Here is a 19,520-nt window from a genome sequence, read left to right as displayed (position 1 = left end):
AGTATAGACAGTAATGTATAATGGACGCTATATAAGGATAAGGAAAACAAAAAAAATTGAGAATATTTTTCTAACTTGTTTCGTTTTTATTATCCTTATATAGCGTCCATTATACGTTATTGTCTATACTTTAATTGTGGAAAAGTATTTTTAAATCTGTAAATGCAATTAGAAGAACGGCATGCCCAAAAATTAACGTTCAGTCGGTAAAAAAGGACAACTTTAGCATCCCCTTAATTTCGAAGGAACAAACAAGTTGGTGTACACACGAGAAGTTGCTTCTTATTGTTGCTTTTTGAAGTATTTTTTCCTGATCGAGAGAGTCGAGAGAGTCAAGATCGTGGAGTGGGTTTTGCGATGTTGCTAACCCCTCGTGCGTCGTAGTCAAGTGGTGTGCACACACGCGTTAGGTTTATTGGCGAGAAAAAACACATTTTCATTTCTCATATAGAGAAGTATTATACTTTAAGTATGTGAATACTTTGTGTTACATTTCATGTTTAGGACGGGGCTGACTGGCTGGCGTCAGTTACAAGTACCAGAAACTTTTCTTTCAGTATTCAAGTATTTTTCTGGTATAAAATGTTTTTAAATCCTATATTAACAATGTTGCGTAGGTATTTATTGCTCACAAGATTCGCAGAATCGGAATGTACAGACACGGAGAGAACTCGGTCTCATTATGCCAACGTATTATAAAATATGAAGACTTGGCTTCTGATATTGTATTTGCTAACGCTCGTGGATCGACGCATTGGAGATTCGGCTCCTAAATCAATATTGATTTAGGATTGACGCAAAAACGGTCTGATTTTTACAGCATTTTTTGGCCTATATATATACAGATCATGGTGAGAATAAACATGGGTTACGTTCCGTTTCACGCATGATGTGCATGATGTATTATTTTGTTCTTGTTTAACATTTGGGGAATTACAAGGATAAAATAATGTGCCATTCGCATTATGCGTGAAACGGAACGTAGCCATGGTATGTCAGCGTTTCGGAAGCCACGCCCCTTTTGTCGAGGTGGTCGTTTGGCAAATCAGGCTGGCAACTGTGAAAAACTAAATGTTTTATGATATGAGGCTACTACAACTGTTTTCATTGTATCTTTGTCGCACCGTATTATATGTGCGTTGTGTCCTTGTCTCTACTCCGTTTTCCATCTCCTAATTTGGAGTTTAGAGTACGCGAAAAATAGAGGAGCTCGTAATTCACAATTTTTTATGTGAAATTCAACAACGATTTTTGGAACCTACTCTGTTTTTCAATAGATTAATTTGTAACGTTACGCCCCTCCGCCGCACCGCCACTCCGATCTAAACGCCGAACACAACGCGTAAGACCGAGCATGTGCACGCGCTCGGCTAAGCTTGCCGCGATCACGCGCTACCATTGCTACCATGCGTGCCGCGCGCCGCGTTCGGCAAGCGTTCCCACTCCGGTCGGCCCAACCGCGCGCGCTGATTGGTACGTCCGACCGCGCGGACCGCTATATAAGCCGGCAGCGGGCAGCCAAAATGAGATTGCTCCGAACCACCGATCTCGCACTTGCTCCGTTCCTGCGCCGGGTATCCTCGACGCTCCTTAGCTTGAGTATTCTCAAGCACTTCCTCGGGAACGGGCATTCTCGTTCCAACTATCTCACGACGGGCATACTCGTCGGCCCTAAGGCTGAAATCACACGATGCGTAATAGAGCTGCGGAATAAAGAATGCGTCATTGAAGCGACCAATCAGCACTATTCCGCTCTTTGAGCTTGCGTGATAGAAAAGAGCGGAATAGAGTGTGCGTTGATGTGCGTCATAGCGGTCATAGCGTTCTATTACGTCCTAAACCATCGTATTTCAAGGTTAGATTATTATTAAGTTAATTAAATAATAGATATGACAGAGACGAATAAAGAATATGTTGAGACGAATAAAACAGATTCTAATGTAAGTACACATTATTTAAATAGAAAACATTGTTTAAAAATTATTGTAATATTTGTACACTTGTATAATAAGATTGTTTTTTTTTGTTAAAGTATTATAAGTGCAGGGATTGCAACTTCAAGCTACCAAAGAGGAACTATAATTATTTGACTCACTCATGCTTTGCAAATATAGACATTTCGAAAGAGGATATTTTTGCGGACAATTTTGGCTATTTATTTAGAGGTTAGTTTATTCTTGATTTATTAAATTTGCATGTGTTACATAATTTTTTCATTAAGTGTAATCCATAGTTATTGTATAAGACAATTTGTCATAAAAGTAAGTTATTACAGGTCCAGTTATGGAAGAAGTGGCTAACGATGACGTTAGTGAAAATGATGAACCTTGCTCGTCTGTTACAAAGAAAAAAACTCGAAACATGGAAGATAAAACTTGGGCTGACTACGATGAATTATTAATAAATGCTGTTACGAAAAGGCCTTGTCTATAGAATCATACTATCTCTGTGAAAAAGAGAAGTCCGTTAACTGTGAAAGATGCATGGGTTGAAGTTAAAAAGGAATTGGATGGTAATATTTTTTGTAATATTTAAAATGTAGATGTACTTAAATCTCATTTTTGTAGGAAAAACGTCTAAAATATTCATTTATAAATTTTTAGATATGTTTGAAGTAGAAAAATTAAAAAAGCGATGGCGAAATCTTCGTGATTCTTATAAAAAAGCAAAAAACAAGATGACCGAATATATACCAAGTGGTTCGGAAGCACCACTTGTGGAGAACAAAAAAGATGGATTTCAGTATTATGACCAAATGGAATTTTTAAACCACTCGATGATTTCTAGGCCGTAAGTCAGCAATTTTACAATTTTAATACTTGTAATTTACAAGACATAAAATGAATAATTATTTTTAAATACATATATATTATTTTGCAGTTCTACAAGTAACGTTTCAGACACACCACATGTTCTCGATTCCAACTCCAACATACGTGCAATAGAAATTGAAGAAAATGAGGATGGAGATATATTGGAAAGCTCTAGTATATCTAATTTTACAAGCTTTTCTGAGCATACTAAACGTAAGTAGATAGTTTACTTTGGTGTTTAAGTAACTTTTATCTAAAACTGGATTATTTTTATTATTGACTACTTCGATTATGTTGTATGTATATAATACAATGTATATAATAAATTATTTGTCATCAAATGGCTATAGTTGTGTAAGAAACATCCAATCCACAAAATTATAATTTTTGAAGTATTGTAATCATTGAGTAGTCCGTATATTTTTTCATATTTAACAAAAAAAAATCCAAGCCTAATATGTGCCTAAAATTAATAAAAAACTGACTTTTTACATTTTTAATCACATCAAATTTTATTTGCATTTTTCTTAAGAAATTTCATGTGAGTTAGTTGTTTCTTGCATAATTATGGCCAAACAAAATTGATGAAATATATCATTACATTGTTTACAATAAGTGAAGAAGACCATCATATCGACATTTTGCTATTTGACATTGGCCTTGAAACATAGTCTCAAAGCCAGAGTACGTAATTTTACAAATTATTAAAGCAATTTAGGCCTACGCACAAAAGGGAAATATTAGATATTAAGAATAGGAATTAAAATTCTAGAATCAGTTTTCTTAATGAATCTTAGACGTAACACATAATGGATACGAATTAAACGTAAGACACAAACGTATCGTACAAAACATAATATAATTTATTACTTAACTGTAATGTTTATTGAGGAAACTGATTCTAAAATTTTAATTTTTATTCCTAATATTTAATATCCTTTTATTGTGTGCAAGGCGTAATAATATCGATGCTAATCTGCTCATTATATTGTTTCAGGTTCAAGAAAGCAGTCATCTGACAACGAATTTAGAAAAGATTTGTTAAAAGTAATATCAGAGGGTGGCAAAACTCCTGACGGTATTGAAGGATTTTTGCTTCAATTGGGCGATATTTTAAAAAAATTGCCATATAGAAACAGAAGGCAATTTCAAACAAAAATTTTAATAGATGCGTTAAAAGTAGAAGAAGAGGCAGGACTTTTATAATTTAAATTTAAAGTTTCTATTAATTAAAGTATAATTATTCTAATAATTAAAGTAAATATTCTATATAATTTATAGTTATATTTTTGAAAAAATTACATGTATCTATCAAAAGTTATATTATGATTTAAAAAATTTTATTTTGACGTTTGAATTTTTTTTTTTTTTTTTTTAAAAGTTAGATAAAAGTTATGTTTTCTTTTTTAAAATAGTTATATTTAGTTTAAGTTTTATTTTGATGTAAATATTTTTTTTAAGTTAGATGAAAGAAATTATATTAGGTAAACAAAGTTTATTTTGATGTAAGTTATATTGTGAAAATTTTTTTACTATGACAAAAATAAAGTACAAAGTTTTATAGATTTTATGTTTACTTGCAAAATTATTTAAGTAGTTAATTAAAATATACATTGACCTATACATTTTCTACAGTTTTAGTTTAAAATTCATTATTCGCAGCTTTCTCCTATTGCCATTCTACGACACCTTCGTTTACAAAATAATTAGCAAATCTTTCCCTGTAAACTCTAAAAATGTTATGCAAAATAACATCTTGGTTATCTTTATTTTGTATGTTTCTAATGCCAAGCAATATTTGCTGTCTGTCGTGTCCATTAAATTGTAAGTACTGCCTTTTTTGAGAACGCTTTTCAAGTTCCTTAGTGATGATAAAATTGTGTAAACAGACAGTAGCCAACACCATCTTTTCAGCTTTCAAGACGTAGGTATTAATTGGTCTTCAAAAAATTCGCTGCAGTTATGCCAAAGGCACTTTCGACAACTCGTCTAGCCCTGCTGAGACGATAATTAAATATTCTTTTTCTCAAATTTAGCTGTGAACTTTTTGGATAAGGTCGCATCAAATATGATGATAATTGGTATGCCTCATCGCCTACTAAAACGAATGGCAACTCGTATTGACCAACTAGAGAAGGTGGAGGCACATTTAAAGTATTTGCATCTAGTCTTGATTTTATTTTGCTATTAGCAAAAACTCCAGCATCGCTACGACGGCCCTCTGCTCCTACATCTATTAAAATAAATCGATAGTGTGCATCTGAAACGCCAGTAAGATTAAAGCTGTGGTGCTTTTTATAATTATAGTACAAGGAGCCACTATGAGGAGGAGCCTGTAATTTGAATTTTGAATTACACTATTTCATGAATATTAAGTACAAATGATGTATGAATATATTATTATTACTTCTATTATAATGTGTTTCCCATCTATTGCCCCAATACAGTGAGGGAAATTCCACATTTCTTCAAAATGTTCTGCAATTTTTATCCACGCATCCTTGCTTGATAGTGGCATCACTATATCTTTCAATTTAAGCCAGATTTCATCACAAGTTTCATGGATTATTTGTGATACAGTGTTTGGAGAAACTCGAAATGCGTATCCTATTGATCTCATACTATCTCCACTGGCTAAATATCTCAAGCAAATTTGCAACCTTGTATAAGAAGCAATTGGTTCTTTAATATTTATTTGCTTTTTAATTCCAGGGCCTACTATTGAAAGAAGATACTCAAAGGTGTTTACATCCATTCTCAAATAATTGAAATACAGTGAATGATCTGTTGTCCTCAGCATGGCAATTAAGTTGTCACTATCACCTTGGCGAAACCGCTGTTGTACTGAATAAATGGGCTTGACCCATATACTTCTTTTCGATTTTTTTTCTGTCAAGGCAACATAAATTGAATATAACTTGATTAAAGTTAACCTCATTTTTTCCTTTCGATACTTCATCATTGAAGTTTTCAAGTATATTTGCAATAAATGTGTAATAGATTCAGTCACCATTTTTAACTTTTTATCCATAATAAAAATTAATTATAAACTTGTGGATACAAACTAATAATTAAATAAAAATGTGCGAGTACAGCTGTCAAGATAAAGTTTTGAAGCAATGACGCAATACGCATTACGCATGATTTCAGTGTGCCCTGTTCACATGATGCGGAAAAATGACCATAAATGCGTGAAAGCAGTTAAAAAATCATTTTAAATTTATAAGTATTTATTACAAAATATTAAATACTATAACAGTAATAATTGTTTTTACAATTTAAGAAATTATATTTTATTTTAATAAGCAAATTATTAACAAAAAGATAATAATTTCTAAATTATATTTATCCTGAATGTGTCTTTACATCTCTTTGACGCACCATGTGAACATAGCGGACAAAACTCGCGTAATAGAAAAGAGCGGAATAGCGCTGATTGGTCGCTTCAAAGACGCATTCTCTATTCCGCAGCTCTATTACGCATCGTGTGATTTCAGCCTAACGGTTGGGAATACTCGGCCGATCCCATCCTCCGTCCGCGACGGGAATACTCGTCGTTTCCGCGACTGGGTATTCTCGGCCAATAGGAACCGTCCGTTCCGCAAGTCCGTTTTCGGGGATTCTCGAAACCAACACCGTCGTCGGGAATACACGACGCCTTCCTCCGGCTCAATCCGTAAACTTACTCCCCACGAGGTAACAACACCCCGCGGGATGAGACCACTTAGGTCTCTAACGTCGACAACTCTCGCGTATCGCAGAACCGTCCGCTGCACTACGAGCCGCCGATTCTGCGATCACGACCGTCCGTCGCGCGGGCCAATCACGGCCCGTTTAACCGCACGTTCAGTTAGCCGCTTCACGGCGACTCCGATTATTACCTCCGAGCGCATAGAACATAATATCAGTCCGTCCGTTTCTTTAGTTATCCGAATCCGTTCTTTTGTATTAAGTTACACCGCGAATTATATTTTGTTCGTTCTTTTATTTTGCGCGGGACCGATTATTATTTAACCGAGCAACTACGATTATTACCTCCGAGCATAGCCCATAATACCAGTCCGTCCGTTTCTTTAATTATCCAAATCCGTTTTTTGGTTTAAATATTAAGTTATGCCGCGAATTATATTTTGTCCGTTCTTTTACTTTTGCGCAGGTCCGATTATTGTTCAACCGAGTACTCCGGTGCCTTATTATTACTTGTGTATTTCAATTACATCTGATAAATATATTGTTACGTTTGCGTTATTTTACTCAACACAGAGTTCTCATTACTACCGAAAGACCCTGGCATCCGGCAACCATATCCGAGCTACCGATCACGATATCCCAACGCACCGAAAGATATCCCGATACTCCCACCGCACTGGAAAAGTACCAGCGTTACAAATTTATTAATATTACAACCATTTCTTGATTATCCAGTTTCACTCCATAGCCGTTCAATATCTCATTTGCAAATAATCCATACCCAAAATTGAGCAATATAGTCACAGTGATGCTTTCAGAAAATGTAGAAGAAGTAATACAATCTGATGCAACAAATGTTCTGATGTTGGTCGAAACTCATTTCCAAATAAATTACACGAACGGTGAATGAAAATCGACGTATTGTAACGAAAGATTGTATATCAACGGCCACTCTTGCGCCGAGTGCGACTGCCACAGCTTCCAATTGAAAGGACTTGTTCAAATAGCGACATCAATATTTATATAAAATATTGGTTTATTTTTAGAGAATAACGATTGTGATCGTATGTCTTTTAAATTAACAATAATTTAATTCACGTTTTTATAAAATTTAACAAAAATTGTTAAATAATGATTTTCAGTTGCGATTTTTCATTCCTATAAAATTGATTTCTTATTCATTTTCTAACATTAATTATTAGGTCTTGATAATTTTTATATATTGAAATTTACTTAGAATAAGAAAAAATTCTCCAAATTTGCTCTCAGTATGTGCGACACTTTTTCTTTAACACCACACGTTCATCTAAGTATGTATATATGATTGATAAATCATTATTTGGGATTGACATATCATTTTGATAGAAATAATACGCAATGTGAATACTCAAACGTTTGTTTGAGTAAAAGACTGTTATATTAAAATGTATACAGGGTGATTCAAAATAACCTATTGGTCCCGAAGCTGGCATATTCGTAATCGAATTCTGAGACGATTTTTCCTTTTGCAAAAATTTGTCCGAAGCTTAGTTTTCAAGTTACAATAAGAATTAGCGTATTACGGGTCAGGTACAAGTGAAAGACAGGGGCGGCGAGACTCACTGTTACACGCGGGTGTTTCCGTGGGGCACCTCCTGCGCTCAAATGACTGACAAAAGTACATGGACAGCACATTCCTATTTAAACTTTCTCTCTCTCTCTCTCTCTCTCTCTCTCTCTCTCTCTCTCTCTCTCTCTCTCTGTCACTTTAATTATGCTACATTTAACTTGCCAAATTTCGATCTGTCATCCGGCCGTCAAATATCGGGATGACCGTGAAATCTTCAAGTAAGTTTACATTATTATAATAAATGTACGCCCGCGTATAATAAAATTTAATGCAAATTAGATTACTTAAATGTGCACTTGCAAGTTAAAAGTAGAACTTTTAAAACGCACAAAAGGGATAGAAAGGAGAGAGAGAGAGAGAGAGAGAGAGACGGGGGGGGGCTTTGAACAAGTTTAAGCACGTTTACTTACGCACATGGCGATCAGCTTATTGTTTCCACGATGCGACAATTTAATTTAAATTTGTGCTTTATCCAGATCTATCCCTCGAAGTTGTTTCATATTTCACCACATTTACACTATTTACTTTTCATTTGATTGATAAACGCGGAACTACGCGATGAACCGATCGATCGACTTTATTAATTACTATTAATCACTACTGTAATCACTACAATCATTCAATGCGTTAAAATTATTCGAAGAAACACGTATTTACGTTACGATCACACAACACGTGTTCACTCGATGATATAAAGCAGTCAACTGAATGTTATTGGTTATGTCGTTATAAGAATGTCGAACGATTGGTTAAAGCCATAAGTCAAAACGCGGTAATTCAAAATGAAAATATTGATTAATACGATTTACATCGATACAATTTATTAGAAAAATGTGGCAAATGCATGTTTATTATTACTTGTTAAAATTTGTAAGTGACTTTATCAAGATAATTATTTAGAATATTTATTATAAAAGAACTTTAAGGATATAATTCTTGAAATCTCCTTGCAGCAACGGATAATTTGCCCTTTTCAGGGCAATCAAATATTTTATTTTGAGGAATATTTTCACAGTTTTCACAAATATTCAAAAATAAGAAATGAAAAAAGTATTTAGAAAAAATTGATTTTGATAAAATTATTTTTTGAATATTTAGAATGAATAATATTTAATTATCTTGATAAAGTCACTATCATACAATTTTTAACAAATAATGATAAATATGCATTTGCAACATTTTTCTAATAAATTGTATTTATGTAAATTGTATTAACCAATATTTGCATTTTAAATTGCCGCGTTTTGACTTATGGCTTTAACCAATCGTTCGACACTCTTATAACAACATAACCAATAATATCCAGTCGACTGCTTGATATCGTCGAGTGAACACGTGTTGTGTGATCGTAACGTAAACACGTGTTTCTTCGAGTAATTTTAATCGAATAATTGTAGTGATTAGAATAGTAATTAATAAAGTTGATCGATCGGTTCGTCGCGTAGTTCCGCGTTTATCGATCAAGTGCAGAGTAAATAGTAATGTAGTAAAATATGAAACAACTTCGAGGGATAGATCTGGATAAAGGACAAATTTAAATTGAACTGTCGCATCGTGGAAACAATTAAGCTGATTGCCGTATGCGTGAGTGAACGTGCTTAAACTTGTTTAAAGCTTCCTTCTTTCCCGTCTCTATCTCTCTCACTCTCTCTCTCTCTCTCTCTCTCTCTCTCTCTCTCTCTCTCTCTCCTTTCTTTCCTTTTTGTGCGTTTTAAAAGTGCTACTTTTAACTTGCAAGTGCACATTTAAGTAATCTAATTTGCATTAAATTTTATTATTTGCGGGCGTACATAATTTATTATAATAATGTAAACTTACTTAAAGATTTCACGGTCATCCCGATATTTGACGGCCGGATGACAGATCGAAATTTGACAAGTTAAATGTAGCATAATTAAAGTGACGGAGAGAGAGAAAGAGAGAGAGAGAGAAAGTTTAAATAAGAATGTGATGTCCTTTTGTCAGTCATTTGAGCGCAGGAGGTGCTCCACGGAAACACCCGCGTGTAACAGTGAGTCGCGCCGCCCCTGTCTACCACTTGTACCTGACCCGTCATACGCTAACTAATTTTTATTGTAACTTGAAAACTAAGCTTAGGACAAATTTTTGCAAAAGGAAAAATCGTCTCAGAATTCGATTACGAATATGCCAGCTTCGGGACCAATAGGTTATTTTGAATCATCCTGTATAACATCCAGATTTTGACATTTTCAGAAGTCTATTCTTGTACTGTTCAGGATTGAGCGATAATTGAACGACGAGGGCTGAAAACGGTTAACGCGACAGGCAATGCTGAGAACATCCGGCCACGAAAATTTAATACGGGAAAATTTCGCAAATTCTAACCAGCTCACTTTAAACAGTAGAGTATAACCGTTTTCGGCCTTCAAATTTCGAGGCGAGCAGGAATGCGTAAACAGCCAAGACAATTGATCACCCGATCGGAACAACTTGCTCCGATTGGTCCCCTCGATTTTCTCGCATTTCTGTGCGCGCTCGGAGCAGCCAAATACAACCAGTCCGCCTAAGAAAACTCATCGATGCGGCCGCATATCGAGTTTGTCCGAATTCATCAGAAGGCGAGTGCAAACTCAGTCCTAATTTTCTCGAAGACTCTCTTGCGCGCTCGCTTGCACTTACGTCGCCGGGCGAGCAAACTCAAGTGCTTTCTCACTCGTACTCGCAACCAGCCGTCGCGGAGTGCGTAGAGGACTTTCTTGCGCGCTCACTCGCACCTACGTCGCCAGGCGAGCCAACTCAAATGCTTTCTCTCTCGCGCTCGCAACCAGCCGTCGCGGAGTGCGTCGAGGACTCTATTGCGCGCTCGCTAGCACCTACGTCGCCACGCGAGTGTGACACTGGCGCTTTCTCTCTCGCACTGGCAACCGACCAGCCGAACGCGTGAAAGACTCTCTTGCGCGTTCGCTCCCACCGACTTCGACGAACGAGTGCCAATTTAAAGCTTTCTGCTGTATCATCAATAGTAAATAAATTTGCTTTACTCGTCGTATTGTGACATTAAATGTTCTCGCATTGCAATTCTCAATTTTCCCTTGTATCGACTGAGAAACTTGAAGGTTCGAGATGCGGCACGCCGATCGGCATGTGTTCCGCGGATGCTTCCGCGACGTCGTCGTTTTAGCGCGAAACGACACCGCTCGCGAGTAAACATGTACAGTGCGCGTCAATAATTCTCTGGGTCATAGTAGGTAGCTTGACTTACCGATACTGAGTCGATAACGATGTACGCCCGCGCGCGTGCGTTTATATTGGAAGGGACATAAATAATAAATATTTGGCACGAAGAATATATGTTACTGATTCTCTTAGTTATCCATGAGACATGAGAGAACTAGAGAACAACTGGTTGCACATGCCAAGAACTCGGAAAATTTGAAGCATAAGCCTCAATATTTTGCACATTTAAACGATTCGGTAGAGAGGCGATTGTAGCAAGTGGTTGCACGGGAAGGATACTGGACCGACTATTAGCTGGTGCCTGTATTATTTCAAACGGTTCTTTTTAGAACCACTAAATTGTTTAACGGTGGAACATTCATCAAGAATGCAAAATTTAATTAAAAAAAAAAAAAATATTAAAGAACTAATATATTTTTAATTTTAATAAATAACTTCTTCTTTTACCTTTTCCACCTCTTCATACACGTTTATCTTTGTTGTTATGTATATTTCTGTCTGTGCAAAAATAACATAATACTGAATCAAATTTATACCGATAGATCTACAAGCGATGTAAACATAACGTAACAGAGATTATTCTGCGTGCATTTCGGCGTTAACAATTTTGCGTATGTAATTATATGAATACATTATTGTTTATACGCAATGGAAAAAAACATAATTACATTAAACTAAATAAATCAATATTTAAAATTGAAAACAAAGTATCAAAGTCGTGTGTTAAATTTTAATTTTACTATTTATTTTATTATGCAGCTTAACATGTAGACATTTTAACATCAAAAATAAAAATATTACCTAAATTAGACTAAGAAGAAAAAAGAGGATAACTAAGAGAATCAGTAACGTATATTCTCCGTGCCAAATATTTATTATTCATGTCTCTTTCGAATAAACGCGCGCGCACGGGCGTTTATCGTTATCGACTCAGTATTGATAAGTCAAGCTACCTACTATGACTCAGCGAATTATTGACGCGCACTATACTGTATATACAAGTTTTTTTTATATTAATAAAAGTTGTTTATTATTCGTTTATTATATTCTTTATTATATTGTTTTTCCTTTATTAAATTATTATCCATTCTTTATACATTTTATTTTATTATCTTAAATATTGCATTTGTTAAGTAAAATTGATCAGAAACAATTAATCATGGTCGGTACTAAATCAGGAGATTGTGAAACTAGCTCTTATAAATTGTAATAACATTACGATATTCTAATTACAATAAAAAAAGTTTATTTAATTTAAATGTCTGTGTCCACGCTACATATCAATCTAAGTTCTCAGATCGAAAAGTGTGTAACCAATCAACTTTTAGCTTTTACGGAAAAGCGGCAAGCTGATTAGTTATTAAGTTCAGTTATAATAACTTTACGGAGTTAAACAAGGTTGGTTAACCTGTTTTGCCGAACGAACAGAAAATAAGTGAGAGGGGAGAGAATTAGAGAGAGACGCTCGAAACGCTAGCACACCATGTCTATTCCCACCACGATACAGATCCATGACCCTAACGTGGGCCAATCGTAGCCTTTCGAGGGTTGTGTCTTGTTGGCCGATGGCAGCCAATCAAGACTTGATCTGTTGCGCTCGCTCGGCGAGTGAATCATGAGAGTGCCGTCACATGGGGCGTAACTTGCGTAAGCGTAACTTGCGCCGACCAATGATATCGTTTTACTGGAACATCAGCTTCCGCCTACTTACTTTACGCTTTTTACGTTATTATCGTTACGTCGAATCCAATTTCCTGCGTAAGAAACGCTGTGTATACATGTATGGGTAACACATGTATTACTTAAATAAGCAGAACAAAATTGAAAGATAGATAATGATATCAGGGTAAATTAAGAAACAGTTTTATATCAAATTTATTATTTATAATAGTTATTCTGTAATAACATTCTGTCATATCCAACCTTCTTGCGATATGTTGATACAAAATTTTAAGGTTATAGTTGTACATTAATAGATATGTCCGTGTTGCTTGAATTTCTTGCATGTAAAATGCTTTCTTTTTCTTAAATGCCTAACATATATTTATTTTGTTTTAAATATATAAATTTTTGAAAATTACAAGGAACAGGAATATATGCCCGCACAGGTTAGATTCGCACATAGATGATTCACACATACTAGTGTGCAGAGTATCAGTTCTACATGAGGCGTACTTTCCGAGACGCGTAAATTACAAAAACCAATCGTAAATTTGTTTAGCATTTCTGTTAGAGAGTACAAGAGAAACCCTAATCAGCAATTGGTTGCATTAGATACGCATTTCTTAAAAATCCGCGAAATACGCTTCATGTGAAAAAAGGCTTTTAAATGGCGTAACATATTTTAGTAAGTTACTAGAATACGCAAATTACGCTACGCAAGTTACGCAAGTTACGTTATGTGATGGCACCCTGATTTTAATTTTGACGGAACAAACAAGTTGGTGTACACACGAGAAGTTGCTTCTTATTGTTGCTTCTTGAAATATTTTTTCCTGATGGCTGGCTATCTGTCGATTTGGCTATCGGCTTTCACCGATTATGTTAATGACGTTTTGACGTGCGGCAGGGTAATAATTGTTACATGCATCAAGAGGTTAATAGTGTAATATTAATATATTATCAAATTAATTATTACAAATTTATTATTGTATTGGTTCTGTTTCCTGCGTCTAAAGATTTTTCTTTTCCCCTTAGACGACTTCATGATTGTTCCAGATAAATTTTATTACACGTTCTTATTTATGGTTGTAAAAACTATCATTATAAAAAATTAACACTGTGTTGTACTTCATTTTCAGATAGCAATTTTGTTTAATACATTTATTATAGTATTGTTATTATAGTATTGTTATTAAAATGCTCTTTTGTATTATTAACATTACAAACATTATTATTGTAAGATTGGATTTGAAAAATAATCAGAATGAATTAATGATAGAAGGAAGAAAAGAGTAACAGTTTTGAAATGGAACTAATACAAAAAGAAGAAAGTAATTTAAGAAGAAGGAGAAGATTAAAATTTAAAGATCTTTAAATAAAGGAATAATGGATGAATATCTCTCATGTGATATTTTGATATTTTGTGTTATAAAAATAAAAATTTTTCTATTAGAATATTATCTATTTTATTAAAGATTTTTAAAAATGTGTACTGAAAATAAAGAAAAGAAGAGGAATAGAATAATATGAAAAGGAAGGAAGGAAGAAGGAAGGATCGAAGAAGTTTAAAACGGAAATAAAATTGAAAGGAGAAAGTAATTGAAGGTGTTAGAGAAGGTTAGATTTTTAAATAAAGGATGAATAAAATTAAGACATTAATTGAACAACAGTTTGAAGGTTTTTTTTAACCCTTAAACACACCGATCCTGTAAAATACGGAAACACATTTTTGGGTCTGGGAGACTTTTTCAACTTTGAGAAGCTACAATTTTGATTACAATCAATATTTTTCTACGATTTTTTTTTAAACAAAAGTTCAAAATCTCAGGAGTGTGACTGCATAATCGGCATTGCCGATAAATAATTTATTGTGAAGTTATAAAAGCAAAACCATTAAGCAAAAATAAGCAATTGGCCAAAAATCCACTTTTCCTTCAAAAAATCATATCTTCGCAACAACAAACGTTTAAAGACTTTTAAATACGGTGTTTTAAAGCTAAAGAGTCACACTTTCAAAATAAAATTTGGCAAAGTCATTTCTTTTAAAAAGTATACTTATGTAACATGGAGAATATAAGGTATTTTCAGGCGTCTAAAAATTCACTTTAAAAAAAAAAATCATATCTTTGCAACAAAAAACTTTAAAGAACTTTACAATACGGCGTTTTAAAGCTAAAGATTCATACTTTCAAAAAAACAAATTATATTATTGTCATTTCTATTAAAAAATGTACTTATGTAACAAGGCGTATATGAGGAATTTTTGATTAAATCGTGTCTAAAATTGAAAATTGATGTGTTTCATGATATATTTCGGAAAAACTCTTTTTTCTACAACATTTTATAGTATTTCAACTTTAGACAGAGTATATGCGAGTAACATCTGCAAATTGACCTGTTCAAACGTATTTTGTCCAGTTTTTTTATGTAAAATACTCACAAAAAGGTTTCACTTACACACTATATGGGTCGCAGTGACCCTAACAAAACTTTGCTGCCGTGCCGTTCGAATTCTAGTTGACCAAAAAAGTTGATCAATTATATCAATTGAAAGAGGAGACTTTAAACTTTTTTTACGTCTTGCTCCTATCTCATTCCGTCTTCACATAGCAAGCGTTCAAAACTTCATATGGAGTCTCTCAGACCAACTTACGTGTTTAAGGGTTAATAATGTGCTAATATTACATGATATTTTGATATTTTGCGTCATAAAAATAAAAATTTCCTTAATAGAATATTATCTATTTTATCTATTTTTTTTTTCTGACCGATTGTTTAAGTTATTACGTGTATCACGGATCCTGCAATATAGACTCTAATCCAACATGTGTTACGTGGATCGTATTTCCAGTTATTATTCCCATATAATCTTCTCAAGTTAGTCATTTAATTTATATTATTTATGCCTGTTTATATAAACAACACAAAGATCTTTTTGAAATTTCTGTAATAATTATCTTCTTAAATATTTATTGATACAATTAATATTTAATATTTTAAAATATTAAAATTATTAAAAGAAGTTTATAAATAATTAGATGCAAGCACACAAATGTATTAATAAAATTCTAGCTCGATGAGTTCCGAAAACACAATGTGAATAAAAATGGTGAAATTTAAATCTAATTGGAAAGAAATTCAACTCTTACAAAGGCAAATATTTTTATCTGTATCCTAAAAAAAATTAATATGCTATTTTAACTTCCTTAAATTAATTAAAATTTTAAAAATTTGTAATTTTTATACAATACTTAATATATGTAAAATAAAATAATGTTTGAATATATTATATAAAGGTAAAGATTTGTAAATGAATAACAAAATAAATTCAAAATGCAATTGTACGCAAGTTTGAGGATTTTTTTTAATAATGGGTGAATATCATATCATATTATGAGGTTTTGTATTATAGGAATGAAAATTTTTTTAATCGAACATTATTTCTTTTAGTAAAGATTTTACGCCGATGTTGCTAAGCCCGTGCGGCGGAGTTAAGTGATGTGTACACACGCGCGAGATTTAGTGGCGAGAAAAAATGTGTAAGTTTTTCTGTACAAATTTATATGTAAATTGTGAAAGTTTGCAATGCATATCGGGTTGTGTACTAATCAATATTATAATATCAATATTGCCAGTGTTGCTGTCAACAAATGTGTCTCAGATAAGTTTTAAATTAAATAACACACTTTTATTTCTCATATTATACTTTAAGTACGTGAATATTTTATGTTACATTTCATTTTTAGGACGGGACTGACTGGCTGGCGTGGTCGAAAGAGTCGAGATCGTGGCTTGAGTTTCACCGATGATGTTAATGACGTTTTGTGTTTTTTTTAATACAAAAATGGAATCGTAACACGTGCTAAGTATAAACGTTATTGTATATTAAATAATTATAAAATAAATAATTATAATATGTTTAAATTTTTAGTTTTGTGTAGATTTTGATTATACAAAAAGCATAAAAAAAGTTGTACATACGGGTATCAATTACAAGAATGTGATATTAATGTGTACTAGGGCAAGATTGGGCAAGAAAGAGTAGGGAGGTAAAACGGGATATCGCCTCTATCACGCGATTCAAATGCAAAAATCACAATCAAGCATACATGTTAGATGCAGCTCCTCGATCATTAAAAGTTACCCACGAGTCAGCGAAATAGACAGCTATGTTATTGAGATAGACCACAATTTATATTTTTTTGTGATTTCCTTATGACTACAAGAAGAAATAACAGCGAGCAAACAAACAGAAGCAAAAAAAGAAAGAAGAGAGCAAGAAAAGTATAAAGTAAAATTATATAAGCCAAAGAAACGTATAAAAAAAATTGATTTAAAGACGCATCTTACTTTGCCCGCGAGAATACCCATCTTACCCCACTCGTCGGGCAAGATGGCGAGAAATGCCTCTTTTTGGTTTTTATTAAATAAAGTTTATAATCCTTTAAAATTTTATTTTAATGATAAATATATTGAAAGACAAATGTCCAAAGAGTATTATAAAAATAAAGATGACTCGTTAATTATAAAAACCTAGCTTTTATTCATTCTCAAAGCTTAACTACACTGTCTTACCCCACCTTCTCCTACTTATTAATGATTAAAATTATCATTAATTTTAGACATTTACCCTATCAGGAAACAATATTTTTTAAATGTTTTTCAAATATTTAAAAAACGTTTTAATGAAGAATAAATATTTAAGAAACATTTAAAAAACATTGTCTGCTAATAGGGTAATAATATATCAAATCATATTCTATTTTTATTTATTTATAATGTTTGTCATCAAGAACATGATCTGTTATTTGTCGTCGTGAACTCTATTATTCTTAATCATGAATAAATATGTATAATAAACAAAACAAAGCAAAAGTTAAGGCTCTTATAAATAAATTAAATTAGAGAAAAGTGAGCTCAAGAGCCACGCAGGATGTCGGGTGCAAATAACAAATAACTCCAATGTCAGGCAAACGTTTCGACCTTTAATGACGGTCTTCCTCAGTGATATTACAAGTCTATAAAACAACAATCGCACTAATTAAGATATGAATTTATCGCAATAAACAAATAAAGAACAAAAATAAAAAATGAAAACAAGTTACCGAATAGATAGAGATTGTGCAAAACCGCGGTGTACGAGTATATTCTTCTGCCGTGTTGCTTGCTATATAAGCATGTTTATCTTAACTGCCGAATATTATTTGCTATTTGTTACCCTGAATAATATTATTTTCAAATTTTCGGTTGGGCATGTGGCGAACGGTCGCCACAGGATATTGGCTCGGTCGGGGCTTCCAATCTGATGAAAATAATCAGCACAAGGCAACCGGAAATTCTTTCATTAATCGAAAGATAACAACATGTACGTGCTTAACGTTTCCGCCGATAATCAGCAATTTATCGAGATTCAACCGTGTTATTCCGTCCTACGCGTGTGAGCGTATACATTTTCTGAGTGTTTGAGTTGCAAGCGCTGTTTCCTTACTTTTTCATCCATTTTTATCAGTGACTTCGTAGAATACTGACCAACCTTGCAGATAGATATCCCATGGCGCATGTAAATATTCCGCTTACGCAGTCAATTTACTCGCCGCGCCTCTCATTGTCAGTGAGTCGACATTCTCCATCCTTGTTTGTCACGCTGATAAGGATGAGAGCCGGCTGTTTATGTTAATTAATTATTAGCTCTAAAATTATAATATGTAACCACAATAATGGTTTGGGATTAAATGTCTATAGTTGTAATGAAATTAGCTAAGAGATCGAGTAAATTTTCTATTGTTTTAATATCAGCGTTTGGTTTAAATATAAGACGCCAGAGTTACAAAGTACGATGTGTTGAGGCAAGAGATTACTTAACGAGAGAGCGCGTTTCTTCTCTTGCCCGCTTTATATAAGCTCCGAATGACCATTTGGCAAATTCGAAGCTGTTTATGATTTTCCTTGTTTGCGAATCTTCTGACGAACATGTTGTTTATTTTCCTGAATAATATTATTTTCAAACCTTCAGTTGGGCATGTGGCGAACGGTCGCCACAGTAGAATAATACCGAATGATGCATTTCTTCGAGCCTACTCGTACTTTACCGACAGTAGACGGTTACTGTCAAAATTTCAGCCGAATCGGACTCGTAGTTTTGTTTTGACCGCGTGTGGAAGCGGGTGTGTCTGCGGATTTTAAAAAAATGGAAAAAGAGCAATATCGGTCGGTGATTCGATTCTTGTTTTTGGAAGGGAAATCGCGCGGCGAAATCAAAGAGCGCTTGGATGCTGTGTACGGTGACTCTTCTCCTTCGATGGCGACCGTCAAAAATTTGTTTAACAAGTTTCAACGTGGTCGCACGTCGGTTTTTGATAAGCCACGCCCAGGTGCCCCAAAAATGGCTACCACGGAGGATAACGTGACAAAAATCCACGATCTCGTATTGGCAGATCGCCGATTGAAGGTGCGCAAGATAGCTGAAACAGTAGGTATCTCAAAAGACCACGTGAGTCATATCCTGCATGAAATTTTGGGCATGAGAAAGCTGTCGGCGCGATGGGTGC

The 19,520-nt window shown here is 34.0% G+C and overlaps 1 protein-coding gene across 1 annotated transcript; it reads right to left on the bottom strand.

Moving 5' to 3' along the window:
• Positions 1–4,440: 4,440 nt before the first annotated feature.
• LOC113002967 (protein ANTAGONIST OF LIKE HETEROCHROMATIN PROTEIN 1-like) lies at positions 4,441–5,957 on the bottom strand. Its single transcript, XM_026130250.2, has 2 exons — positions 5,221–5,957; positions 4,441–5,146 (listed from the first exon to the last, which is right to left on the bottom strand). The coding sequence occupies exons 1-2, from the start codon at positions 5,842–5,844 to the stop codon at positions 4,745–4,747; spliced, it is 1,026 nt and encodes a 341-aa protein (XP_025986035.2). The 5' UTR covers positions 5,845–5,957; the 3' UTR covers positions 4,441–4,744.
• Between the last annotated feature and the right edge of the window lie 13,563 nt (positions 5,958–19,520).

This window comes from Solenopsis invicta, chromosome 7 (assembly GCF_016802725.1).
Source record: "Solenopsis invicta isolate M01_SB chromosome 7, UNIL_Sinv_3.0, whole genome shotgun sequence".
NCBI classification, from domain to species: Eukaryota; Metazoa; Arthropoda; class Insecta; order Hymenoptera; family Formicidae; genus Solenopsis; species Solenopsis invicta.
The sequence above is the reverse complement of the archived record's forward strand: the minus strand, read 5'-3'. Positions and strand labels throughout refer to the sequence as shown.